Source organism: Bipolaris oryzae (assembly GCF_000523455.1).
Source record: "Bipolaris oryzae ATCC 44560 unplaced genomic scaffold scaffold_43, whole genome shotgun sequence".
NCBI classification, from domain to species: domain Eukaryota; kingdom Fungi; phylum Ascomycota; class Dothideomycetes; order Pleosporales; family Pleosporaceae; genus Bipolaris; species Bipolaris oryzae.
In genome coordinates this window covers 161,423-180,232 of record NW_006911319.1, presented here as the reverse complement: position 1 = coordinate 180,232, position 18,810 = coordinate 161,423, and the positions used below count along the sequence as shown (strand labels likewise).

General features: G+C 52.3%; 6 protein-coding genes across 6 annotated transcripts; 4 read left to right on the top strand and 2 right to left on the bottom strand.

Annotated features, from left to right (window-relative positions):
- Window positions 1-853: 853 nt before the first annotated feature.
- COCMIDRAFT_91974 (uncharacterized protein) lies at window positions 854-3,805 on the bottom strand (the record flags this gene model as incomplete). Its single annotated transcript, XM_007688554.1, has 3 exons — window positions 854-955; window positions 1,022-2,911; window positions 2,972-3,805. 3 exons carry the CDS (start codon window positions 3,803-3,805, stop codon window positions 854-856), a joined length of 2,826 nt encoding a protein of 941 aa, XP_007686744.1.
- A 2,248-nt stretch (window positions 3,806-6,053) lies between these two features.
- COCMIDRAFT_4219 (uncharacterized protein) lies at window positions 6,054-7,697 on the top strand (the record flags this gene model as incomplete). The annotated part of the gene is made up of 4 exons (XM_007688497.1): window positions 6,054-6,368; window positions 6,428-6,917; window positions 6,970-7,559; window positions 7,614-7,697. 4 exons carry the CDS (start codon window positions 6,054-6,056, stop codon window positions 7,695-7,697), a joined length of 1,479 nt encoding a protein of 492 aa, XP_007686687.1.
- Window positions 7,698-8,561: 864 nt separating this feature from the next.
- Window positions 8,562-9,736, top strand: COCMIDRAFT_25273 (uncharacterized protein; the record flags this gene model as incomplete). The annotated part of the gene is made up of 3 exons (XM_007688509.1): window positions 8,562-8,761; window positions 8,815-9,363; window positions 9,424-9,736. The coding sequence occupies 3 exons, from the start codon at window positions 8,562-8,564 to the stop codon at window positions 9,734-9,736; spliced, it is 1,062 nt and encodes a 353-aa protein (XP_007686699.1).
- Window positions 9,737-11,808: 2,072 nt separating this feature from the next.
- On the top strand, window positions 11,809-14,230 carry COCMIDRAFT_91898 (uncharacterized protein; the record flags this gene model as incomplete). Its single annotated transcript, XM_007688553.1, has 7 exons — window positions 11,809-11,840; window positions 11,897-12,007; window positions 12,098-12,540; window positions 12,614-12,837; window positions 12,896-12,949; window positions 13,006-13,853; window positions 13,924-14,230. 7 exons carry the CDS (start codon window positions 11,809-11,811, stop codon window positions 14,228-14,230), a joined length of 2,019 nt encoding a protein of 672 aa, XP_007686743.1.
- A 1,968-nt stretch (window positions 14,231-16,198) lies between these two features.
- Window positions 16,199-17,017, top strand: COCMIDRAFT_91960 (uncharacterized protein; the record flags this gene model as incomplete). The annotated part of the gene is made up of 3 exons (XM_007688552.1): window positions 16,199-16,234; window positions 16,316-16,399; window positions 16,493-17,017. 3 exons carry the CDS (start codon window positions 16,199-16,201, stop codon window positions 17,015-17,017), a joined length of 645 nt encoding a protein of 214 aa, XP_007686742.1.
- Window positions 17,018-17,517: 500 nt separating this feature from the next.
- On the bottom strand, window positions 17,518-18,741 carry COCMIDRAFT_91999 (uncharacterized protein; the record flags this gene model as incomplete). Its single annotated transcript, XM_007688551.1, has 2 exons — window positions 17,518-18,548; window positions 18,657-18,741. 2 exons carry the CDS (start codon window positions 18,739-18,741, stop codon window positions 17,518-17,520), a joined length of 1,116 nt encoding a protein of 371 aa, XP_007686741.1.
- Window positions 18,742-18,810: the final 69 nt, after the last annotated feature.

The window sequence follows — 18,810 nt, the reverse complement described above, 5'->3', positions numbered from 1 at the left end:
GGGGGTAGGCGTTTGTGAGGACGCCTTTTTTTCGGGGACTAGATTTATGGCCTAGCGGGTGAGGCTTGAGGCGGGGTTGGTAGGGGCATGTGGGTTTGATGAGGGCTTAGGGTTTGGTGGGATGGATGACATGGGGGGAGTAGAGGGAGATAAGGATGTGGATAGTGGAATTATGGGATTGGCGGGGGGGAGGTGATGTAGTTTAGTGTATTTTTTCTAAATGATAAGTGGTTTGCAGGAGTGAGAGTGTGAAGGGGGGGTTATTGTTTTGTGAATAGTTGTACGGACATGTTTATGAGATGGTGGATAATATATTGTGTATGGTGGAATACGTATAAGGAAATAGAATGACGGTGGGGGCGATTCTATTTGAAACAGGACTTCGTCTCCCTAAAATTGACGTTAAAAAAACTTTTGGGATTTTAGAATGAAAAGGGCCGAGTAGGCTAGCCATATGAATACATTCCAAGAAAACGAAATGATACAAAAATATTGCGGTTAAGAATCCCTGACCTCGTATCTACTGTCATGGTATCTACAAAAGGAAACGAAAAGTAGGTTTTTTTTTCGGGTTATCCCATATTAAGTGTACAAGTCGTATCTAGACGTTTCTCTCGTAGAATAGAAAAGAGGAAGAATATGTCCAGAACGAACATGTACGTATCATAGAGTAACACACCACTTCAAGTCACAAAGACAACATCAAACAGACTCAACAAGGTGAGGATATCGAATATATGGATAGGCAAGGATAACAAGGCCTTCTAGTCCTTCACTCTCCATTGCCAAAGCATCGTCTACATGGAACCAATCATGTGACCAAGAGAGAAAGACTGCATACAACGGTCTCCAATTACAGATTGTTATCTGCCTTGAACTTATCCCAAGCTTCATTCAGGGTAGCAAAGACTGCCGCACTAATCATCTTCTGCTCTGTAGTTGCGTCTTGAGAAATCTGTTCAAAAAAACATATTAGCAACTGTACATTTGTATTCAAAATTAGGAGCAAAAGAACACATACCTTGTCAGGATGCACCTTAGCAATAGCCTTCATGTAGATAATCTTGACCTTGTTAGGCATGACTAAATCACCCATGTTGACTTTCTTCCATCCTGCATCCTCCCAGAGCACTTTATCCAAACTACCCAATAACGCACGTAGGTTGTCCGCCTTTGTACCTTTCCATGCGATGAGCTTAGCGTCCACTTGATCTGTCAGAGCGAACTTTTCATCATCTGCACGTTCTGCGGCAGCATTGGCGGCTTTCATGCGCTTTACGGCTTCCGAGTCAGCTGCAGGACCGCCACCGAGATCGGCCATGGCAGAGGGTCTGGGAGCAGCTGGCTTGCGAGCTGGAGGTGGACGTTTTGCTGCTGCGGCAGGTGCATTGCTGCCGCCACTCGCGGCCTTTTCACAGCGGTTACGGCCTGAGATGGCGACGGCGCCGCCTACGCCGCTTTGAACGGCTTCCTTCCATACGGTATGCGCATCTGACCACTTCTCCATGCTCTCGAGAGCTTCTGCTTTGCGCATGAGTGCTTTGCCGTAAAATTCCTTCATATCCTTTTCTCCTTCTACGCCGCCTGTGGCAATCTTTTCGCCCTCGCCTTTGGATACTCCAATGATTGCCAAGGCAGCGTCTGCATCTGCAATCGCTGCTTTTGGATCACCGACCTTGATGTTGGTGATTGCACGATTGCAGAGCACTACAATAGTTACGGGATGAGACTGGGGAAGAGGACTGAGCGCAGAAGAATAGGCAGCATGGGCAGCTGAGTAGTCTCCACGCTTGAATGCTTCTGACCCCTTTTGCCGGTCGGCTGAAGATGAGCTGAGAGCAGAAGATGACACTGGTGGAATCTGCCGTGGAGGAGCTTTGGGTCTAGGTGGAGTTGGTGTGCGGGCTGGACTTGGTTTTGTTGGATTCGGAGTTGCTTGAAGAAACGGATTCTTGGACTGAGGGGATACGGGTTGCCGTGAGGACTGCTTAGGCACTGCAGGTTCCGGGGAGAAGAGGTCTACTTGCGGTTCTGGTTGAGGTGTGGCCTTTTTCCGACGTGCTGGGCTAACATATGCCCGAGGTCCTTGTTCTTCCACCTCTTGACGAGTCAGCCTGTTGGCTGGCCGCTTGTCTAGTGCCGAAGGCTGTTGCCGTTGAGAAGGTGATTGAGAGGACATGCGATCAGGGTGGCCGCTTCGGCTAGCTTCCTGCTCTCTCCTTTGTCGAACTGGCAACGGCTCGGCCTGCTGGCGCATCTCGCTCGTCCGAGAAGATTTAGAGGGTCGACCACCGGCTTCCAGCATCATTGCCTCATCTGTAGCAGTTTGCTTGCTGGATTGCTGTCTTCCTGAGCGAGTGTTGGCTTCAGCTGCTTGGGCGTCCCGCATCCACTTTGGCATGTTGGGATCACCGTCTTGCTGAAAGTCTGCCATAGCCTTTTGTACTTGTTTCCGGCCCGTCTTCCAGAGAGAATTTGCAGACTTGAACAGATTGTTGCCGATTTCCGAAGCCATTTGCGTCATGTCCTTCTCTTGACCATGTCCATCTTGCCTACGTGAAGCAGATCGACTCCGTGCCCCATCGTCTTGCATCCAGGCAGGCCTAGATCCACCTGCACGGGGTTCTCTTGACGATTCTCGTGCATTGGGCCTGCTATTTGCTCGCCTTGGGCGGTCTTCAAATTCTTCGTCCTCATGACGCGATCGATCGCGGCTTTGTGCCTGTGTCTTCTGCTTCGCCTCTGCATGTGCCTGGTTCAGCAACCAGCCTACTGCAGCTTGGACGTCCAGGCCAGAATCAGTGGTAGCCAATGCGATAGCAGACTTTTCAGCCGGAAATCCCATATCTACCAGCTCAGCAACAGCCTTGTCGTGCGCGTTTTGGGGGCCTGGAGAAGAACGTTGGCTGGTCTCCGGAGGCGCTTGATTGACCATTGACCTAGGCTCCTCTTTCTGCTGAAACTCCGAGACGGGCTTGCCCAGCAAGCCTAATATATCGTCATCCGCATCGTTTGCCGGAGGGGGAGGTGCAGGTGAAGTCGACTTTTGCGCCATTTGCTTGAGCCCAAACATATCGTCGTCATCGTCGTCCATGAGCGCATTGTTGCTAGAGGAGGGCTGCGGTAGCGGCGTCTGGCCTCGGGAGACATTTGCGCCATATGCAGGCGTGCTGCGACCGCTGTCTTGTGAAGGAACAGGAAAGTGGCTTGAGCGGTCTACGGGAGCGGCCGAATTAAAGGCTGCTAGTAGGTCGGCCTCATCATGAGAGGATACCTCGGGACGTCTCACGGTTGTATCCAAGCCTGCAAATGGCTTGTTGATAGTTTGTGACAGACGTGAATTCGTAAATGGATTGTTTGAGACTCGAGGAGCAGCAATGGCAGCAGGCTCTGGAGTGCTCTTCCCGCTACCCAAGGCATTCCATTGCTGGGGAGCGGCGGTGCCAAATGCACTATCCCATTGCTTCCGCTTTTCTGTCTCAAGCCTTGCCTTTTCCTCCTGTATCTGCCTCTGCCGCTCTTGCAGCGAGAGGTTGCTGGTTGCGTCCTTTGGTTTGCTTGAGGACACGAGACTCGCGAAGCTATCGTTGGCTGGGGTCGCCGGTTTTGAGGGCGCCTTGAAAGGCTGGCTGGCGCCGAGGCTTGCACCTAGGCCGGAGGGTTGGGCGGAGAGTGTAGAGAGGGGAGTAGATCGGCCGGAGAGCTGGGGCGTGGGGCTCTGGCGAAAGGGTGGGAGGGCCGCGGGGGAGTTTGTAGCTGGCTTTTTGGCAGGCTGCGACCAGTCTAGGCCAGCCAGATCATCCATTGTGGTTGTGTTGGTAGTGAAGGTGTCTTAGGGAGGGTGCGAGGAAAACTTCATGACATGATTGCGGGTTGGGTACATCAAACGTCGTCAAAGGTGGCTGTATTGCAGATGGTCGGGCGCGCTTGTTTGGTTGCGCCACAGGTACCGCCGGGTCACGTGATAGCATGCAGGGTCTACGGTAGGGTCGACATGTCACGGCAAAAGCAGTGAAGACTACTGTCCGTTGAGCCACAGCTTGGCCCCAACGTGCTTGAGCGTTTATTTCGGAGGCAGCCACGGCAAAAGTTGCCCTTGGCGGGGGTGCATGAAGTAAAAAAAGTACCTTTGTCAGTTCGCAGATGGACATGTACGCGGCTCATCTGCTAGAGAGCGCATGATGCCGGATTGGGTAAGAAGGCAGGGCAGGGCAGGAAAAAGCCGAGACGGGTGTCTAAAGAGGATTGATTGACCGACGCCAGGAACATAGTTACATAGTGGCACAGTCGGGGTTACTCCAACCAGGGACCTTGCCGCTGCATGGGGACGAGCAGTGCATGGGTGGGTAGAGTAGTGTGTAAAGTATGTAAGTATACTACTCCATTGAGACGTGTGGGTTTGTGTGTGGAGACGCGTCCAGGTGTGTTGACACGTAGTAAACAATATGAAAGTACATGGATGGATAAATGAATGAATGAATGAATGAATGGAGGAGTAGACAAAGCGGTAAGCAGAGGCGTGGCAGCTCTTGGGGGTACGGCTGTTGGGTTAAGATTTGGTCAGTGTCAGCATGCAACGAACCGCGACCGCGGAGATGGAGAGCGGAGCACGTCCTGGCGTCGGTACGGGTGTGCCGGCAGAGAGAAGTAAGTAGCAGTAGGTACTAATTCGGCTCGGAGGGGACAGGAGGACAGGAGGACAGGCAGCCTCGGACCGAAAGCTGGCAAATTGACCATTACTCAGTAGCGGGCCAGCATCCGGAGCCGCGAGACACCCAGGCGTGGAAGGAGCAACTGGCTGAACAGGACAGGAACAGGAGACGAAGACAGAAGGAGCAAGAGGGGAGGCCTTGGAGTGCTGCCCGGGCAGCTTGTGGCCATGGGAAGATTGGGCCCGTCTGGCTGCTGGCTCAGACCATGAAGCCGTCGTATTAGACTGATGGCTATGAGGCGCGGCGGCGGCGGGAGGTAGGCAGGTAGGCAGGCAGGTCACTGGCGGCTGTGCAGAGAGTCCAGAGGCCAGAGTGGACAGTCGCCACTCACCAGTCGCCAGTCGCTGATGCTACGCTGGCGGATTTGCCGACCCGCGAACCCGCGGCCACGGTATCAGAGTCGTGCCGCCCGCGTCTCCCCGATGGGTTGCATGTAGGTGATGGGATGCTGAGTAGTGGCACAGGCGCGCTAGGCCCGTCCTGCCAGTGGCCGGGCCCTCAGTGCGAACACACGGCTTTACCACTCGGCGGCACTCAACGCCCACCCTGGAGCGAACGGTACATGGGCCAGGCACAAACGAGTATGCCCATGTTCACATGCAGCCATGGAGCCGAGACCCTGCAGCGCCCCAGTTGCTGGTCGTTTCACCCTCGACGGGCCTGTCTACAGGGAAAAAAAAAGGCCACCGTTCGGAAGACTTGCACGCGGTTCCTGGCGCGCCTCTGGTCCAGCGAGGCCTCGAGCCTTTATTGCTGCCCCGCTAGCGCAGAGCCACTGTGCCGTTCATTCGACCCGCGCGACCAGCCAGGGGGGGGAAGGGAGGGAGGGAGGGATGGATGGATGAATGGGGAGGGGGGGCTGCCTCTAGCACCAGCAGTCCGACGGCAGCGCCTGCGCCTGCGCCTATGCTTGCGGCACCACATACATTGCATACTTACCTTATTCTTCCACCAGGAGGCGACGCGTCGGCCTGCTGTTCTCACGCCCGCCTGTCCGCTGTCTGCCGTCCTGTTGGGGCCCTTCCTACCCCCTCCCCCCTCCCCCAGAGCCGCACATGCTGGCTGCACCACTGCTCGACTACGACATCGCCCTCTAGGCCTACCGCCGCCACCACGACTACCTCGACCCACGTGAGGATCCCCTTGCATTCCAAGCTCCACCGCTGCAGTCGCTTCCGGTTTCTTCGTCCAGGGATCTCCCGGTCCCGCCCAGCCAACAAGCGCGCCGATCGCCGTCTCTCGAGCATCCTCGACCAGCTCTAGCAACCTTCCTACTCCCCAGCAAACCTCCCCAGCCCTCCAACCGCCCGCGTTTCTCGTCCCTCGTCGTCGTGAGCCACCATGCGTCTATTCAATCGCAAGGGCTCAAAGCCCCAGGTTTCTCCCGGCGGCAGCCAGCCAAACAGCTCCAATGGCTCTCTGCGCTCCCCTGGTCCCACTCCAAACGGCTCCCGCCCGACCAGCTTTCCAGACGTCCCGCTGCCAAAGGCCCCAGATCCATCTCTCGACCCGGCCGGCTACCTGCGCAGCATCTATGCAGTCCGCGAGCGCTCCAGGCTGGTCCTTGAAAAGGCAAAGAAGAACCAGCTCAAGCACTTCACCGTCGACATGAGCAAGTTTGGAGATGTCGCCAGCTTTGTAGTCTCCATTATCAAGGTGAGAGCGATCCCGTCCAAGCACGCCCGCCCCGCCACGCTGCTCTAACTCGCCTTCAGCGCGACTATGCTCCCGACTACGCATCCATCCCCCCGCATGGTAGATGGCAGCACTTTGACGTTGGCGGCCGCCCGCGAATTGACCAACTCATGGCCTCATGGCCCTCGACTGTCGACAACCAAGAGCGAACGCGCCGCCTGCTTGATCTGTTTCTTGTTTCCGTCCTGCTCGATGCTGGCGCTGGAACAAAATGGCAGTACAAGAGCAAAGAGTCTGGCAAATTCTACCGCCGCAGCGAGGGTCTCGCCGTCGCCAGCCTGGAAATGTTCAAGGCCGGCACATTCAGCAGCGACCCCAAAGAGCCTTTCCAAGTCGACAGTGCCGGCCTGAAGAAGCTCGACGTTGCGACCGTGGCCCGTGGCCTCCAGGTGACTGCTTCCAACCCAATTGATGGTCTCGAGGGCCGCACTACTTTGCTTCTTCGCCTCGGAGAGGCCCTGCAGAACCAAGAAGTCTTTGGTCTTGAGGCTCGCCCAGGAAACATGCTCGGTATGCGCACGCGCCTGACATGACATGACAGGACCGACACTAACATTGCTAGACTACCTTCTCTCACATCCCACAACACAAGCATCTTCTGTCCCCATCATTCCTCTGCCCACGCTCTGGAACACGCTCATGGACAGCCTCACTCCCATCTGGCCAGCATCGAGGACCCAAATTGACGGTGTACCCATGGGCGACGCATGGCCCTGTTCCGTCATGCCATCACATCCGACCCACCCATGGGAAAACATTGTTCCACTACACAAGCTCACCCAATGGCTCGCCTATTCGCTCATGGTACCCATGACCAGGCTACTCCACGTGCACTTTGCCGGCTCTGAACTCCTGACTGGACTGCCAGAGTACCGAAACGGAGGTCTCTTCATTGACGTTGGCCTCTTGACACTAAAGCCCGAAGACCAAGAGCGCGGACTGGCGCAATACCAGGAGAATGCTCAGCAAAAAGGTCAGCCCAGCATGGAAGTGGTTCCCATGTTCACGGCCGACGACGACGTGATTGTGGAGTGGCGCGCGGCAACGGTTGGCCTTCTTGACGAGCTTTTAGCCGAGGTGAACAAGCTGCTGCGTTTGAGCGGGCCAGACAAATTGACCCTGGCCCAGATGCTGGAAGCGGGAAGTTGGAAGGTAAGTTTGCGCGGGACGCCAAACTAATCGGAGCTCTACTGACTCGCAACACAGGGAGGTCGCGAAATTGCCGAAGTGTCGCGGCCCAACACTAAAGAACCGCCGATCATGATCCTCTCGGACGGCACTGTTTTCTAAGATACCCCTTTCTTCAACCGTTCCGCCTTTCTTTCGCTTCATTTTGATATCAACTGCGTGCAGCGGACACACGCTCCCGATCTAGAGGGTGTTTGCTTCCCACCCGCGCCGCAATAAGGACCTTCTAATTCTGGCCCAAATGCATGGGACTTTATGATACACGATCTCGACGGTCGCATTTGGTGGCTCGGCTTTTTGTTGATATGTTTTGCTTCGTCACATTGGCTACGTGTACATTTTTTTTTGTTATTTTCTTCATCTTCTTCTTCATCTTCTTCGAAACTTCAGTGCTCCGGGTTGCCTGGTCCCTTTTCTTGTAATATCTCGCCATTTACCGAGGAGCTTTCTTTTTGGGGGGGAGGACCAAACACAAAAAAAATTGGACAATTAGCTGAGGAGTAGAGCCGATTGAATTACAGCCAGTAGCCTTTGCGATTGTACGATTGATAAGATTACTCTTAATCTGCAAGCCATGTTGAATTTCGCAATCATGAACACGGGGTGCGTGACGTGCAGACCGTGCTTCCACGGGTGGTTTGTGTGTCTGCACACAGACATGGTTGTACACACGGCATTGAGTGCTGTGCAGCCGCTCCAGCCACTGATGTTTCAATGCTGGTAATAGCACATACAAGGATGCCATCTAATAAGTCTCCACGTGTGCGTACGTGCTGATGATTGCGGAGAGCGGAATGTGCCCCACCGCCAAGCAGAGGGTAAGTGCAGCTTGCACGAGGTGCGCGTCCAAGCTCCACGCCCTCCCATGATCTGTTTACGATACGTCATCCTCAACACACGGCGGAAACATTCCACAGCCTCTTCATCACCGTCAACGACCCAGATTCCCGCTTACGTACGCTCACAATGAACTCGGTCAAGCGCCAGAAACAGCGCAAAGTGCTGCTTATGGGCAAGAGTGGAGCCGGCAAGTCGTCGATGAGAAGTATCGTCTTCAGCAATTACGTTGCCAAAGACGTGCGCAGGCTGGGCGCGACCATCGATGTCGAGCATAGCAATATCAAGTTTATGGGCAATCTTATGCTCAATCTTTGGGACTGTGGAGGGTATGCCTACCGCCGCCTAGCGTCTGGGGCTGGCACATGCTGACGCATCACAGTCAAGACGGCTTCGTCGAGAACTACCTCAACCAGTCGAGGAATCATGTCTTTGGCTCCGTTGCTGTTCTCATCTTCGTCTTTGATATCGAATCACGCGAGTTTGCGGCCGATGTCGTCTCCTATTCAAACATTATCCGCGCCCTCCACGAATGTAGTCCTAGCGCAAAGGTCTTCTGTCTCATACACAAGATGGATCTCGTGCAGGCACGGCTGCGACAGGCCATGTTTGACGAGCGCGCAGAGTACATCCGGGAGGCTAGCGAGGGTTTCAAAGACACAGTAGAGTTCTTTGCAACAAGCATTTGGGACCAGAGCTTGTATAAAGCCTGGACTAAGATAATCTACTACCTGATCCCAAACGCTGGTACCATCGAGGCTCTGCTGGAACAGCTTGCCGAGGTCATTGACGCAAGAGAACTGATATTGTACGAGCGGACAACTTGTCTTACGGTAGCGCACGTCACCAGGCAGACCGAAGAGTCAAATCCTTTTACCGACCGGTTCGAACGCATCTCAAGTATCCTCAAGACACACAAACAGAGCATGGCGTACGTGACTAAACTTGGTCCAAATTTGGCTCTTGAAACCTTACTTATATGTGACTGCAGGAAACACACCAACATACCCGCTGGAAGCGCAAACTTTGCTGAGATGCAGATCAAAACTGGTCGCTTCATGTTCTTCATCACCCGTCTGACAGAAAACACCAATCTCGCCGTTGCCATTCCACCTTCCGAGCAAGTCTTTAACGCTGCACGTGTCAACATTTTCCAAGTACGACCAAAGTTTGCTGAGCTGGACATTGCGGCGAAGCCCCGCCCACCGATCCAACAAGCATTTGCTGGATCTGCGGATACCATGGGAGATGCCTCTGAGAGAAACAAGGGGAGAGAAACGGCGATGCATGGCTCTGGATACTAGGAAACACAAGACTGCAGTGACAACGCCAACAAGATTGACCAAGTGGAGCGCAGTCTGGACAGTAATCGATACAGGATTACACAAGCAAGTGTACTAAAACCGAGGATGTAGTGGGGCAAATTGCCAAAGGTCCAAAACTTCGCACAAGGCTACAACCCGCCGACAAAGCAAGCAACATTAGAGAAATGGTGGCCAAGAGGGAAGCCTAAGAGGCCATACCTTTGCTGCTCATCACACGTTGCAAAGATGCTCAGGGCTTTGCAGGGGGACAGTGTACAAGAGACGCAGTCTGGATCCTAGTGGTTTCTCAGCAAAGTCTTTTTTGGGGCGTCAAACGGCGGCGCTAGAGCAGTTTTTGGAAGTCTTTGCATCCGCGGCACTAAGACCAATATCCCCAGCGAAGGACCGATCAACGATGGTGCAAGCTGCTTAAATCGGTGATCGATACGGCAGGTACGAGAGGGCCGCTCGGAGTTGCCGAATGGTATGTGCGTTATGGGACACCACATGTACATACATGAGACATGGGACATGAGAGCATTCGCCCTTTTCAGCCGCGCTAAGAAAATAGACATCACATGACGTTGCTCGTGAAGCGCATGTATGTGTAATCAATAAACCAAATTTGAAACACAGTTTGTCAGTCCAGAGAGGTTGCAATGCAGGGAGCTGCTCGCTTCTAGTTGACATTAGTAACAGGCTGCCGATCCCTATCTTCACAATCCATTACCAAAAAGAAAAGAAAAAAAGGGCATATCGCACAAAGGGCGCGCGTGCATGCGAGGCGAAGGGTTCTTGACCTGTCATTGAATGACTGGAAAGCTGTTGGTGGACCCTTGCTGCAAATCAAGCCCACGGGAGGTTTGGCAAGACCCCAAGTACGAGAGGCCAAGCTAAAAATGCGGGGAAGTACATTGCACGGTTGCAGCCCTTCTTCTTGTCTGACCGGTCCTTGGCTTCTTGATCAGATGCTTGTGAGTAAGAAGAAGAAGACCCTTGAGTACCTTGAGGGTGCGGTGCGCTGATATATGACTGGGTATCCTGGGGCCTCTACGGTGCACTCAGACGTCCTTTCAGTGTGCAAATGAATATCTTGTTGCACCAAAATATACTTACCGTCCGAGGCGCTCCTATCTGTATCTCTGCCTGCCTATGGGAGTGGGTGAGTAAGCTGATGGTTGGGCTGGCTGCTCTAACATCTGGGAAAAGCGTGAATAATGCATGCAAGTTCGATTTGAGGTTGCACTACTACGCTCGCGCTCTTCCGTGCTTGGCTGCCGTGCTATTATCTTGCCATGGCCCGATTGCCTGAGGCTTCCAAGATCGACGCTGAGTAAGGCCAAGACACTTGCAATCTACATCTCTCTGGGTATTGTATTCGTCTCTGAAATCATTTTCGAGGCTGTCTTATCATCCCTTCTTATTTGGAAAGTTTGTTTTGTTGTAATCTTGTTGCAACGCTCGCACTGGCCACTTGGAAATGCCGAAGTGTAGCATACTCGTCAAAGTGATATTACTTTCACTCTCGATCTCAACAACTTGATGCGGGACCAGGTCAGATTATCCGGACATGGGGGGGGAGCTTCGCAACTCCATCTTAGCTGCGGACAACAAGACGAAAAAACGAGTAGCCAAGGCAACCCCAAGAAAGAAAAAGTGAGCGCCAAGGCGCGTACTCCACCTTACACTCTCAAGCCACCGACGTTGGATACCCCAGGAATGAATGCAAGTGGTGCAGCCTTGGCTGTCCACCCACGACACGATTGGCCAATTAAGTAGGATTGTACCGCGTGATGCGATCCAAATCGAGCATGAACAATGTGACAATAGGCAACGCGCAATGAAACGAAGTGGGGAAAACGCAGCTCTTTGACAAAGACGACTACGCAGAGTTGGGTACCTCGTGACAACCCCGACTTACCAACGGACATAAAGGTGGCCATTGCTCAGAAGAATCACAACCCCCCCGCCAATTGCGCGCCCTTCAGATATTAAGCAAACGCGGCCCCGGGAAACTTGGACTGAATACTTTACTTTCAAGTCCAACTGTTTCCAAATTCAACTGGTCCACCATGGCGGAACCAGAGAAGGATACCAAGATAGAGTAAGTATATTGGATTTATCTCTTGCACTACTTGAACATACTAACATATCTTATAGGCCTATCGTCGACGAGCACAAGGAAACCACCGAGCGTAAAGCCTCCATCTTCGACGATGAGCAAAAGCGCCGCGAGAGCCTTGCGCGCCTAACAGCCAACATTGAGGGCGAGTAAGTGCTTAACAACAACCCCAACCCCAACTAATATCACACACACCCACTTACACACCCATACCATTCTTTTACTAACTCGACTCCCAGAGTCCGCAACCCCCTCGTTGACATCCCCCGCGCTCAACTCCTCTCCGACGTCCACACCTTCGCCGTCGAGCACAACCTCGAAGACGTCGAACCGCTCCTCATCAAAGGCGCCCTCGTCGCCCAATCCCCTGCCCTCTTCGAAGAACTCGAAGACCTCGACGACACGGACCGCACCTTCCTCCGCGAAGAACTAACGCACCGCTTCAAGCTCCCGCGCATCCTGTACTTCACCATCATCCTGAATTCCATTGCGGCGGCCATCCAAGGGTGGGACCAGACGGGCTCGAATGGCGCGAATTTGACGTTTGGGCAGGCGCTGGGGATTCCGGATTCCGGGCCCGAATGCGAGGCTGCGGGGAATTGTGACAAGAATGGGTGGATTATTGGGTTTGTGAATGCGTGTCCGTATATTGCTATTGCCGTGTTTTGTGCGTGGATTTCTGGTGAGTATTTACTTAACCCCCCCAGAAATTGGAGTTGTATTTCTTTGGGGAGGACTGGACTAACATACCATAGATCCGGTAAATGATCTCTGCGGTCGTCGTGGTACCATTTTCATTGCTGCAGTCTTCTCGCTCCTGGCTCCGTTTGGAATGGGACTCAGTCAGACGTGGGGCCAGCTCGCTGTGTGTCGTGTGCTCCTCGGTGTCGGTATGGGTCTGAAGGAAGTCACTGTTCCGGTCTTCTCAGCTGAGAACGTACCTGCGAGTGTTCGAGGTGGTCTTGTGATGTCCTGGCAGGTATGCTTAAACTAAAAAAGATGAGTGAATTGATGTCTAGCTAACGATGTCAAACTAGATCTGGACTGCTTTCGGCATTTTCCTTGGTACCGTCGCTAATCTCGTTGTCATGGTAAGTTGCCATCTAATCTTCATTCAATACACAATTTTCACTGACATTTCACTCAGAACACAGGCTCCATATCCTGGCGTCTACAATTCGGCTCCGCTTTTATTCCCGCTGTGCCCCTCGTCCTCGGCATCTACTTCGTCCCAGAATCTCCGCGCTGGCTCATGAAAAAGCGCAAATACGCCCAAGCCTACAAATCCTTCCTGCGCCTCCGCAACTCGCCGCTGCAGGCCGCCCGCGACCTCTACTACACGCACTGCCTGCTCGAGCAAGAAGAAGTCCTAATCCGCGAGGCAGGCATCAACCCCAAATCCAACTTCTTCACCCGCTTCATCGAGCTCTTTACCATTCCACGTGTACGCCGCGCAACGCAAGCCTCAGGTATCGTCATGATCGGGCAACAAATGTGCGGTATAAACATCATCGCCTTCTACAGCTCAACAATCTTCGCAGAAGGTGGCGCATCGAACAAAGAAGCTCTTATCGCCTCGTTCGGCTTCGGACTGGTAAACTTCCTCTTCGCCTGGCCCGCCGTCTGGACAATCGACACGTTTGGGCGCCGCGGCTTGCTCCTGGCTACCTTCCCCAACATGTTCTGGACGCTGCTTGTCGCGGGAATGTGCTATTACATTCCCAAAGATAGCTCTGCACATCTCGGTCTCATCGCGTTTTTCGTATACTTGTTCGGTGCGTTTTACAGCCCCGGAATGGGTCCTGTGCCGTTTACGTATTCGGCCGAGGTATTCCCCTTGTCCCACCGTGAAGTCGGCATGTCCTGGGCCGTTGCGACGAATAACTTCTGGGCGAGTATTTTATCTTTGACTCTCCCGCGCATGCTTAAGGTTATGAGACCGCAGGGTGTGTTTGGGTTTTATGCTGGACTCAATGTTGTTGCTCTTACCATGATGTAAGTCTCTCCCCCCTTTTTTTATACATACAACTAACCATATGCAATTTTTTACTGACGTAAAATAAAGCTTCCTTTGGCTCCCCGAAACCAAACAACGCACCCTCGAAGAACTCGACTACATTTTCGGCGTCCCCACCCGCAAACACATGAAGTACCAAGTCGGGGAGAATCTGCCCTGGTGGTTCAAAACGTATATTCTGCGCAAGCAGGGGTTGGCTAAGCCCCAGCTTTATCGGTTTGCGGATCAGAAACCCCCCGTGAGTGTTACGGCGCAGATTGGCTGGGCGTGGAATACGTATGTGTTGAGGAAGAAGGGATTGCTGAAGCCGGGGGCGTATGTGCAGCCGGCGCCGAGGGGAGAGAAGCAGGTGTAGGTGTGGGATGTTTGCAGGGGGAGTTGAGGCTATAGAGGTGATTGGGGGAAATGGATTTGGTAATGGTAAGAAGAGGTGGGAGGTGGGATGTAGAGAAGAGGGTATCGGGATGTCCGCATTCAATGCTTCAACTGCATGAATCGCGGTGGGAAAGTAATCAGGTACCAGCAATGGGGGGGTACACATGTCGTTCTTTCTTCTTCTTTTAGGCTCTATACCCTTTTTGCATAGCTGCTGGTTAGCTGCTGGTAGCATGCTTACTTTCCTTGATGATACCGCCGGTTTTACGGTTTATTAAATCGGGAGGCTTCTGTGTTTCAGACAGTGATTTAAAGGGTTGACTAGCAACTACCTATATATTTGTTTTTCGAGACTGAAATGTGCTACTTCTGGACATGATGGATGCTGATGTCAGTTTAAGCGGTGATTACGTGGTAAGCGGCCGGGATGTGACAGGGTTGGGAGCATGGGTTCTTCGCGTTTGGATAGATAAGATGGCTGCATGTGATTGGTAAGGTCGTGAGTAATTCTCACCGTCGTTGTGAAGATATCCAGCATGATTTTACAACTTATGATAGGGTTGGTTGATCCAATATGTCCTCTCTGTACAGGTTTGCAGTAAAATTTACGCGGTTGTCTGCTACGACGATGTATTAGAAAGTGCGTGAGAGCATATACAGACCGTTTGAGATTCTAAGGGATTAGATAAGTGCAATAGTGGGATATTTCAACGGGGCATTCATATGTCTCATTCGTGTGACCTTTTCAACACACGTTTTATCAAAATATTTCTATGTGAGCACTACGATATTGTGGCATTGAAGTATGTAATCTGGATGGGTGAGCATATAAATCAAAGAAAAGGACCTACTCTGTATACTTCCATCCGCGCCGAACCGCTACAGTAAGCACTATTGCGGCTGCCGCTTTTGCATCTCACATGTCCTTAGAAGGTGATTATGACGAGTAATGTTTATGCTTCGGGCCAAAAATAGGTTTATTGTGTCATAACACGTTTTTGACTGAGGCCTTGAAGTCAACATTCAAGAACATCCAAAATTCTTCATGAGCACAGAGTGGAATAAACATTTGAAGATACTCGGCTATGCACCTTACGTATAGTCTGAAATTAACAAGATAGAGAAGCTTAATAGCTAGAAACCAACCCACATCTATTAGGTACACATACGACAGGAAGTGATCAACTATTGAAGAAAAGTTCAGTCTCGTATGTTCGCAATAGAGCAGCATTGTTACACACATCACGTGACGTCCAGGTGTGTACGGCAACGCAATCAACCGCGGATTCCACGGTGATACTCAACACCAAATATCCCCAGACTACGCGCTCAGCCAAGCCCCCGCCTTGCGTCACCATGGCACCGCAAAAATACCACCGGATTACTAGATGATTCCACTAAATCTTCTAGTGCCTGTCAATCTCACATGCAGCAATGGCAGACACAAGCGCAGCCGCCCATCAAACAGTGGTAAGACTGCGATAACAAGACCCAATTGAGTTAATACCTCGGCATGTCCACCGCCATCCAATCACAACCGTTTCCCCCACATCCGCCTAGCCCCGCGCATGTCAACGCTCATTCGGCCGCCGCAAGCAACCCCCGTGTTTGGCAGTACTTGCGATGGGGTGACCGGTAACTGAGGCCTTGACAGCCGTTACATTACAGCCCGGGGGCGGCGTATATAGAAGGCGCTAGATCCTGCACACCATCTTTGTCTCAGCTCTCCACTCGAACTGATTTGCAACATTATTTGCTTGCCTTGGCTTCTGGGCTGCCCCGGATCCGCTCTTGTTGCCCCGCATTATAACTCCTTGCTCAGCATCCTACATATATAGAGTGTGTCAGCGCTGTCGCATGTTGCGCGCCCAGTGACGTCTTCCCTCCCTTCTTCTCATACTCTTTGGAAGAACCAGCGACAAAGGAAAGCGATCGCATACATCTCACAATGGCGATTTTCGACCTAAAAAAGAACCTAGTCTTCGTACGTCTACCCAACTTCCAGATAGAATAACAAAATACCTTTCATCTTGCACTTCTGGCTAACAAGCATTCGAAAAAACAGTACGGCGCATACCACCGCGACCCCACAAACGTCGCCATCCACATGCTCTGTGTCCCCATCCTCCTCGGCACAGGATTCCTCTTCGTACGTCCCCCCCAAACCCTCAATAGCAACTCTTTTGCAACACACCACACCACACAAAAGTATACCTAACCAACCAACTAACCAATCCTCCAGGGCACCAACACACCCCCCCTCTTCCGCACCCCCACCCTCCTCTCCCGCCTCCACCTTCCCCCCAACCTCGGCACCCTTGCCGCAACCACCTACGCAACCCTGTACCTCGTCCTCTCCCCCAACCTTGCCGGCGCCACCATAACCCCTCTCGTCCTCTCCCTCGCCTCCGCCTCAAACTACCTCACCTCCCGCTTCTCCAAGACAAAAGTCAACAGCATCGCCATCGCCGTGCACGTTGTAAGCTGGATACTGCAATTTGTAGGACACGGCAAGTATGAAGGGAGGAAGCCCGCGTTGCTGGATAATCTGGTTCAGGCATTGTTTTTAGCGCCCCTGTTTGTCTGGTATGAGACGCTGTTTAAGCTGGGGTTTTATAAGAATCTGAAGAGGGAGGTCGAGGAAGGGGTCGAGGCGGAGGTTAGGAGGATGAGGGAGGAGAAGAAGAAGACGGGGAAGGGGAAGGAGAGGAGGAAGATTGTGGGGGATGGTGAGGAGAGGGGTTATGGGACTGTTGGGGGGGAGTGAGAGGTGGGTGTTGGTAGGGATCGGGTTTGGCCTTTTTTTTCTTTTGCGGCACTATCAGGGGAGCCTCTTTTCTTTTCTTTTTGTGTGGGTTGATTAGTGGTGGGGGTAAATGAAGCGTGTATATATGTAGTGGTGTTTTTGGGGCACTTGGGTGGCTTGAGTTTGTATTGCGAATTCAGCGAAATAACTGCTACTATATCTCGCGGAAATATCAGAGTTTCAAAATCAATTGAAATCCCTCCCTTTTTTTTTACCCTTGGTGGTCTGGCTTGATGGCTAGCAAAAATTTCAAGTCCGATTCTTTTAAAATTTGAATTGCGAATATTTTCTTTTCTCTCCCGTACTACCATATATATATATATACCATACAAATCCCTCATTTACACACACATACACGCATCCAAAATCTTATGACATGGCCATAGAACAAACCCCAACACCATTTTTCTTTTGAAATCAGAAAAAAGAAAGATCCTCCCACACAAGATCCACCCAAATTTTTAATACTCGTCATCACTACTCTCCTCATCGTCAACCCTATACATGAAGTACTGCACAAAAACACCCGCATCAAGCAACAAGGTCCCAAAGCTTCCTAGCAACCAACTCATATTCACCGCAATATATTTCCCATACTCCGCGCGGCCCTCGCCGTCATGACACACGTTACCTCCGCATTTGGGCTTGTATACCAGAATGCTAAGGACATAAGTGAGGTTACCGAGGCAAGCAAAGAGGAAGAAGAGCATGCTAATCCCCTCAGTGGACTTGCGGCGGTAGTTGAGTAGGAGCTGGGGCACGCGGGAGCCTAGATACAGTGCAGCGCAGACGTAGCCTGAGATTTGGCCCCAGAGGTTAAAGTGCAGGGTGGAGTCGGCTGGGGGATCCGAGTCTCTGGGGACGGTTGAGTTACGCGCGCTGAGGTACCAGCCGAAGACGCCGGCGGCGCAGACGAGGATTATGGTGCCTGCGTTGAAGATGATCATTTGCAGGTTGGATTGTTGGGGTGGGGGGCTGGTTGCAATGGCGCTGGTGCTGCGGCCGGACGTGGGGTCGTCGAGGAGCGGAGTGACGGGCGAGAGATGAGTTCCATCAATGGAAAGATAGCGTTCGCGGAATGAGCTCTGCGAGTTGCCCGATCCGCGTCTTTCATAGTCTGAGATTCTGGGCCGCTGGACCTCGATACCACTGCCGTATTGGTTGTTGTAGGGAGATCCGTTTGAGTGCGGCCTGCGCTCGCCAAGGAGCGGAGACTGCTCGCTGGTTATGCTGTCTTCATCAGAATCAGACGTGGGCTTCTTGAAGTTGTCGCGCAGCGTGAAGCCCTTGTACCAGAAACACTGGAGGAGCAAGACAATATCTGCGAGCGTGTAGTACACGGCTAGGATAATCATGGTGGGTAGCACCCCTTGCAACACGGCTCCTATGATGTTGAAGAAGTCGCCGAGAAGCCATATTACAATGAATACGACTGACAATCCTTCGGCAGAGCTTCTCTTCCAGTTTTCAATGATTTGCGGCGAAAAGACGACTGTCACACGCATTAGCCGAGGCTCATCAAAGGGGTGTGCACAACGGCGACGTGATGCATGTTCGGTTGTACAAGGTTCCTGTGACACAAAATAACAAAAGTACATACCTATCCAGCATGCAATGCTGATTGATCCAAAAATCTGACTAATGGCATCAATGTCCAGGCGCAACCCTTGGGTTGGAGGAAACATGTTTGCTATGACGTAAGCCAGCTGATTCCAAGCTCTTTTCAGTTCTCAACACCCAACGCGCTTTTCCGA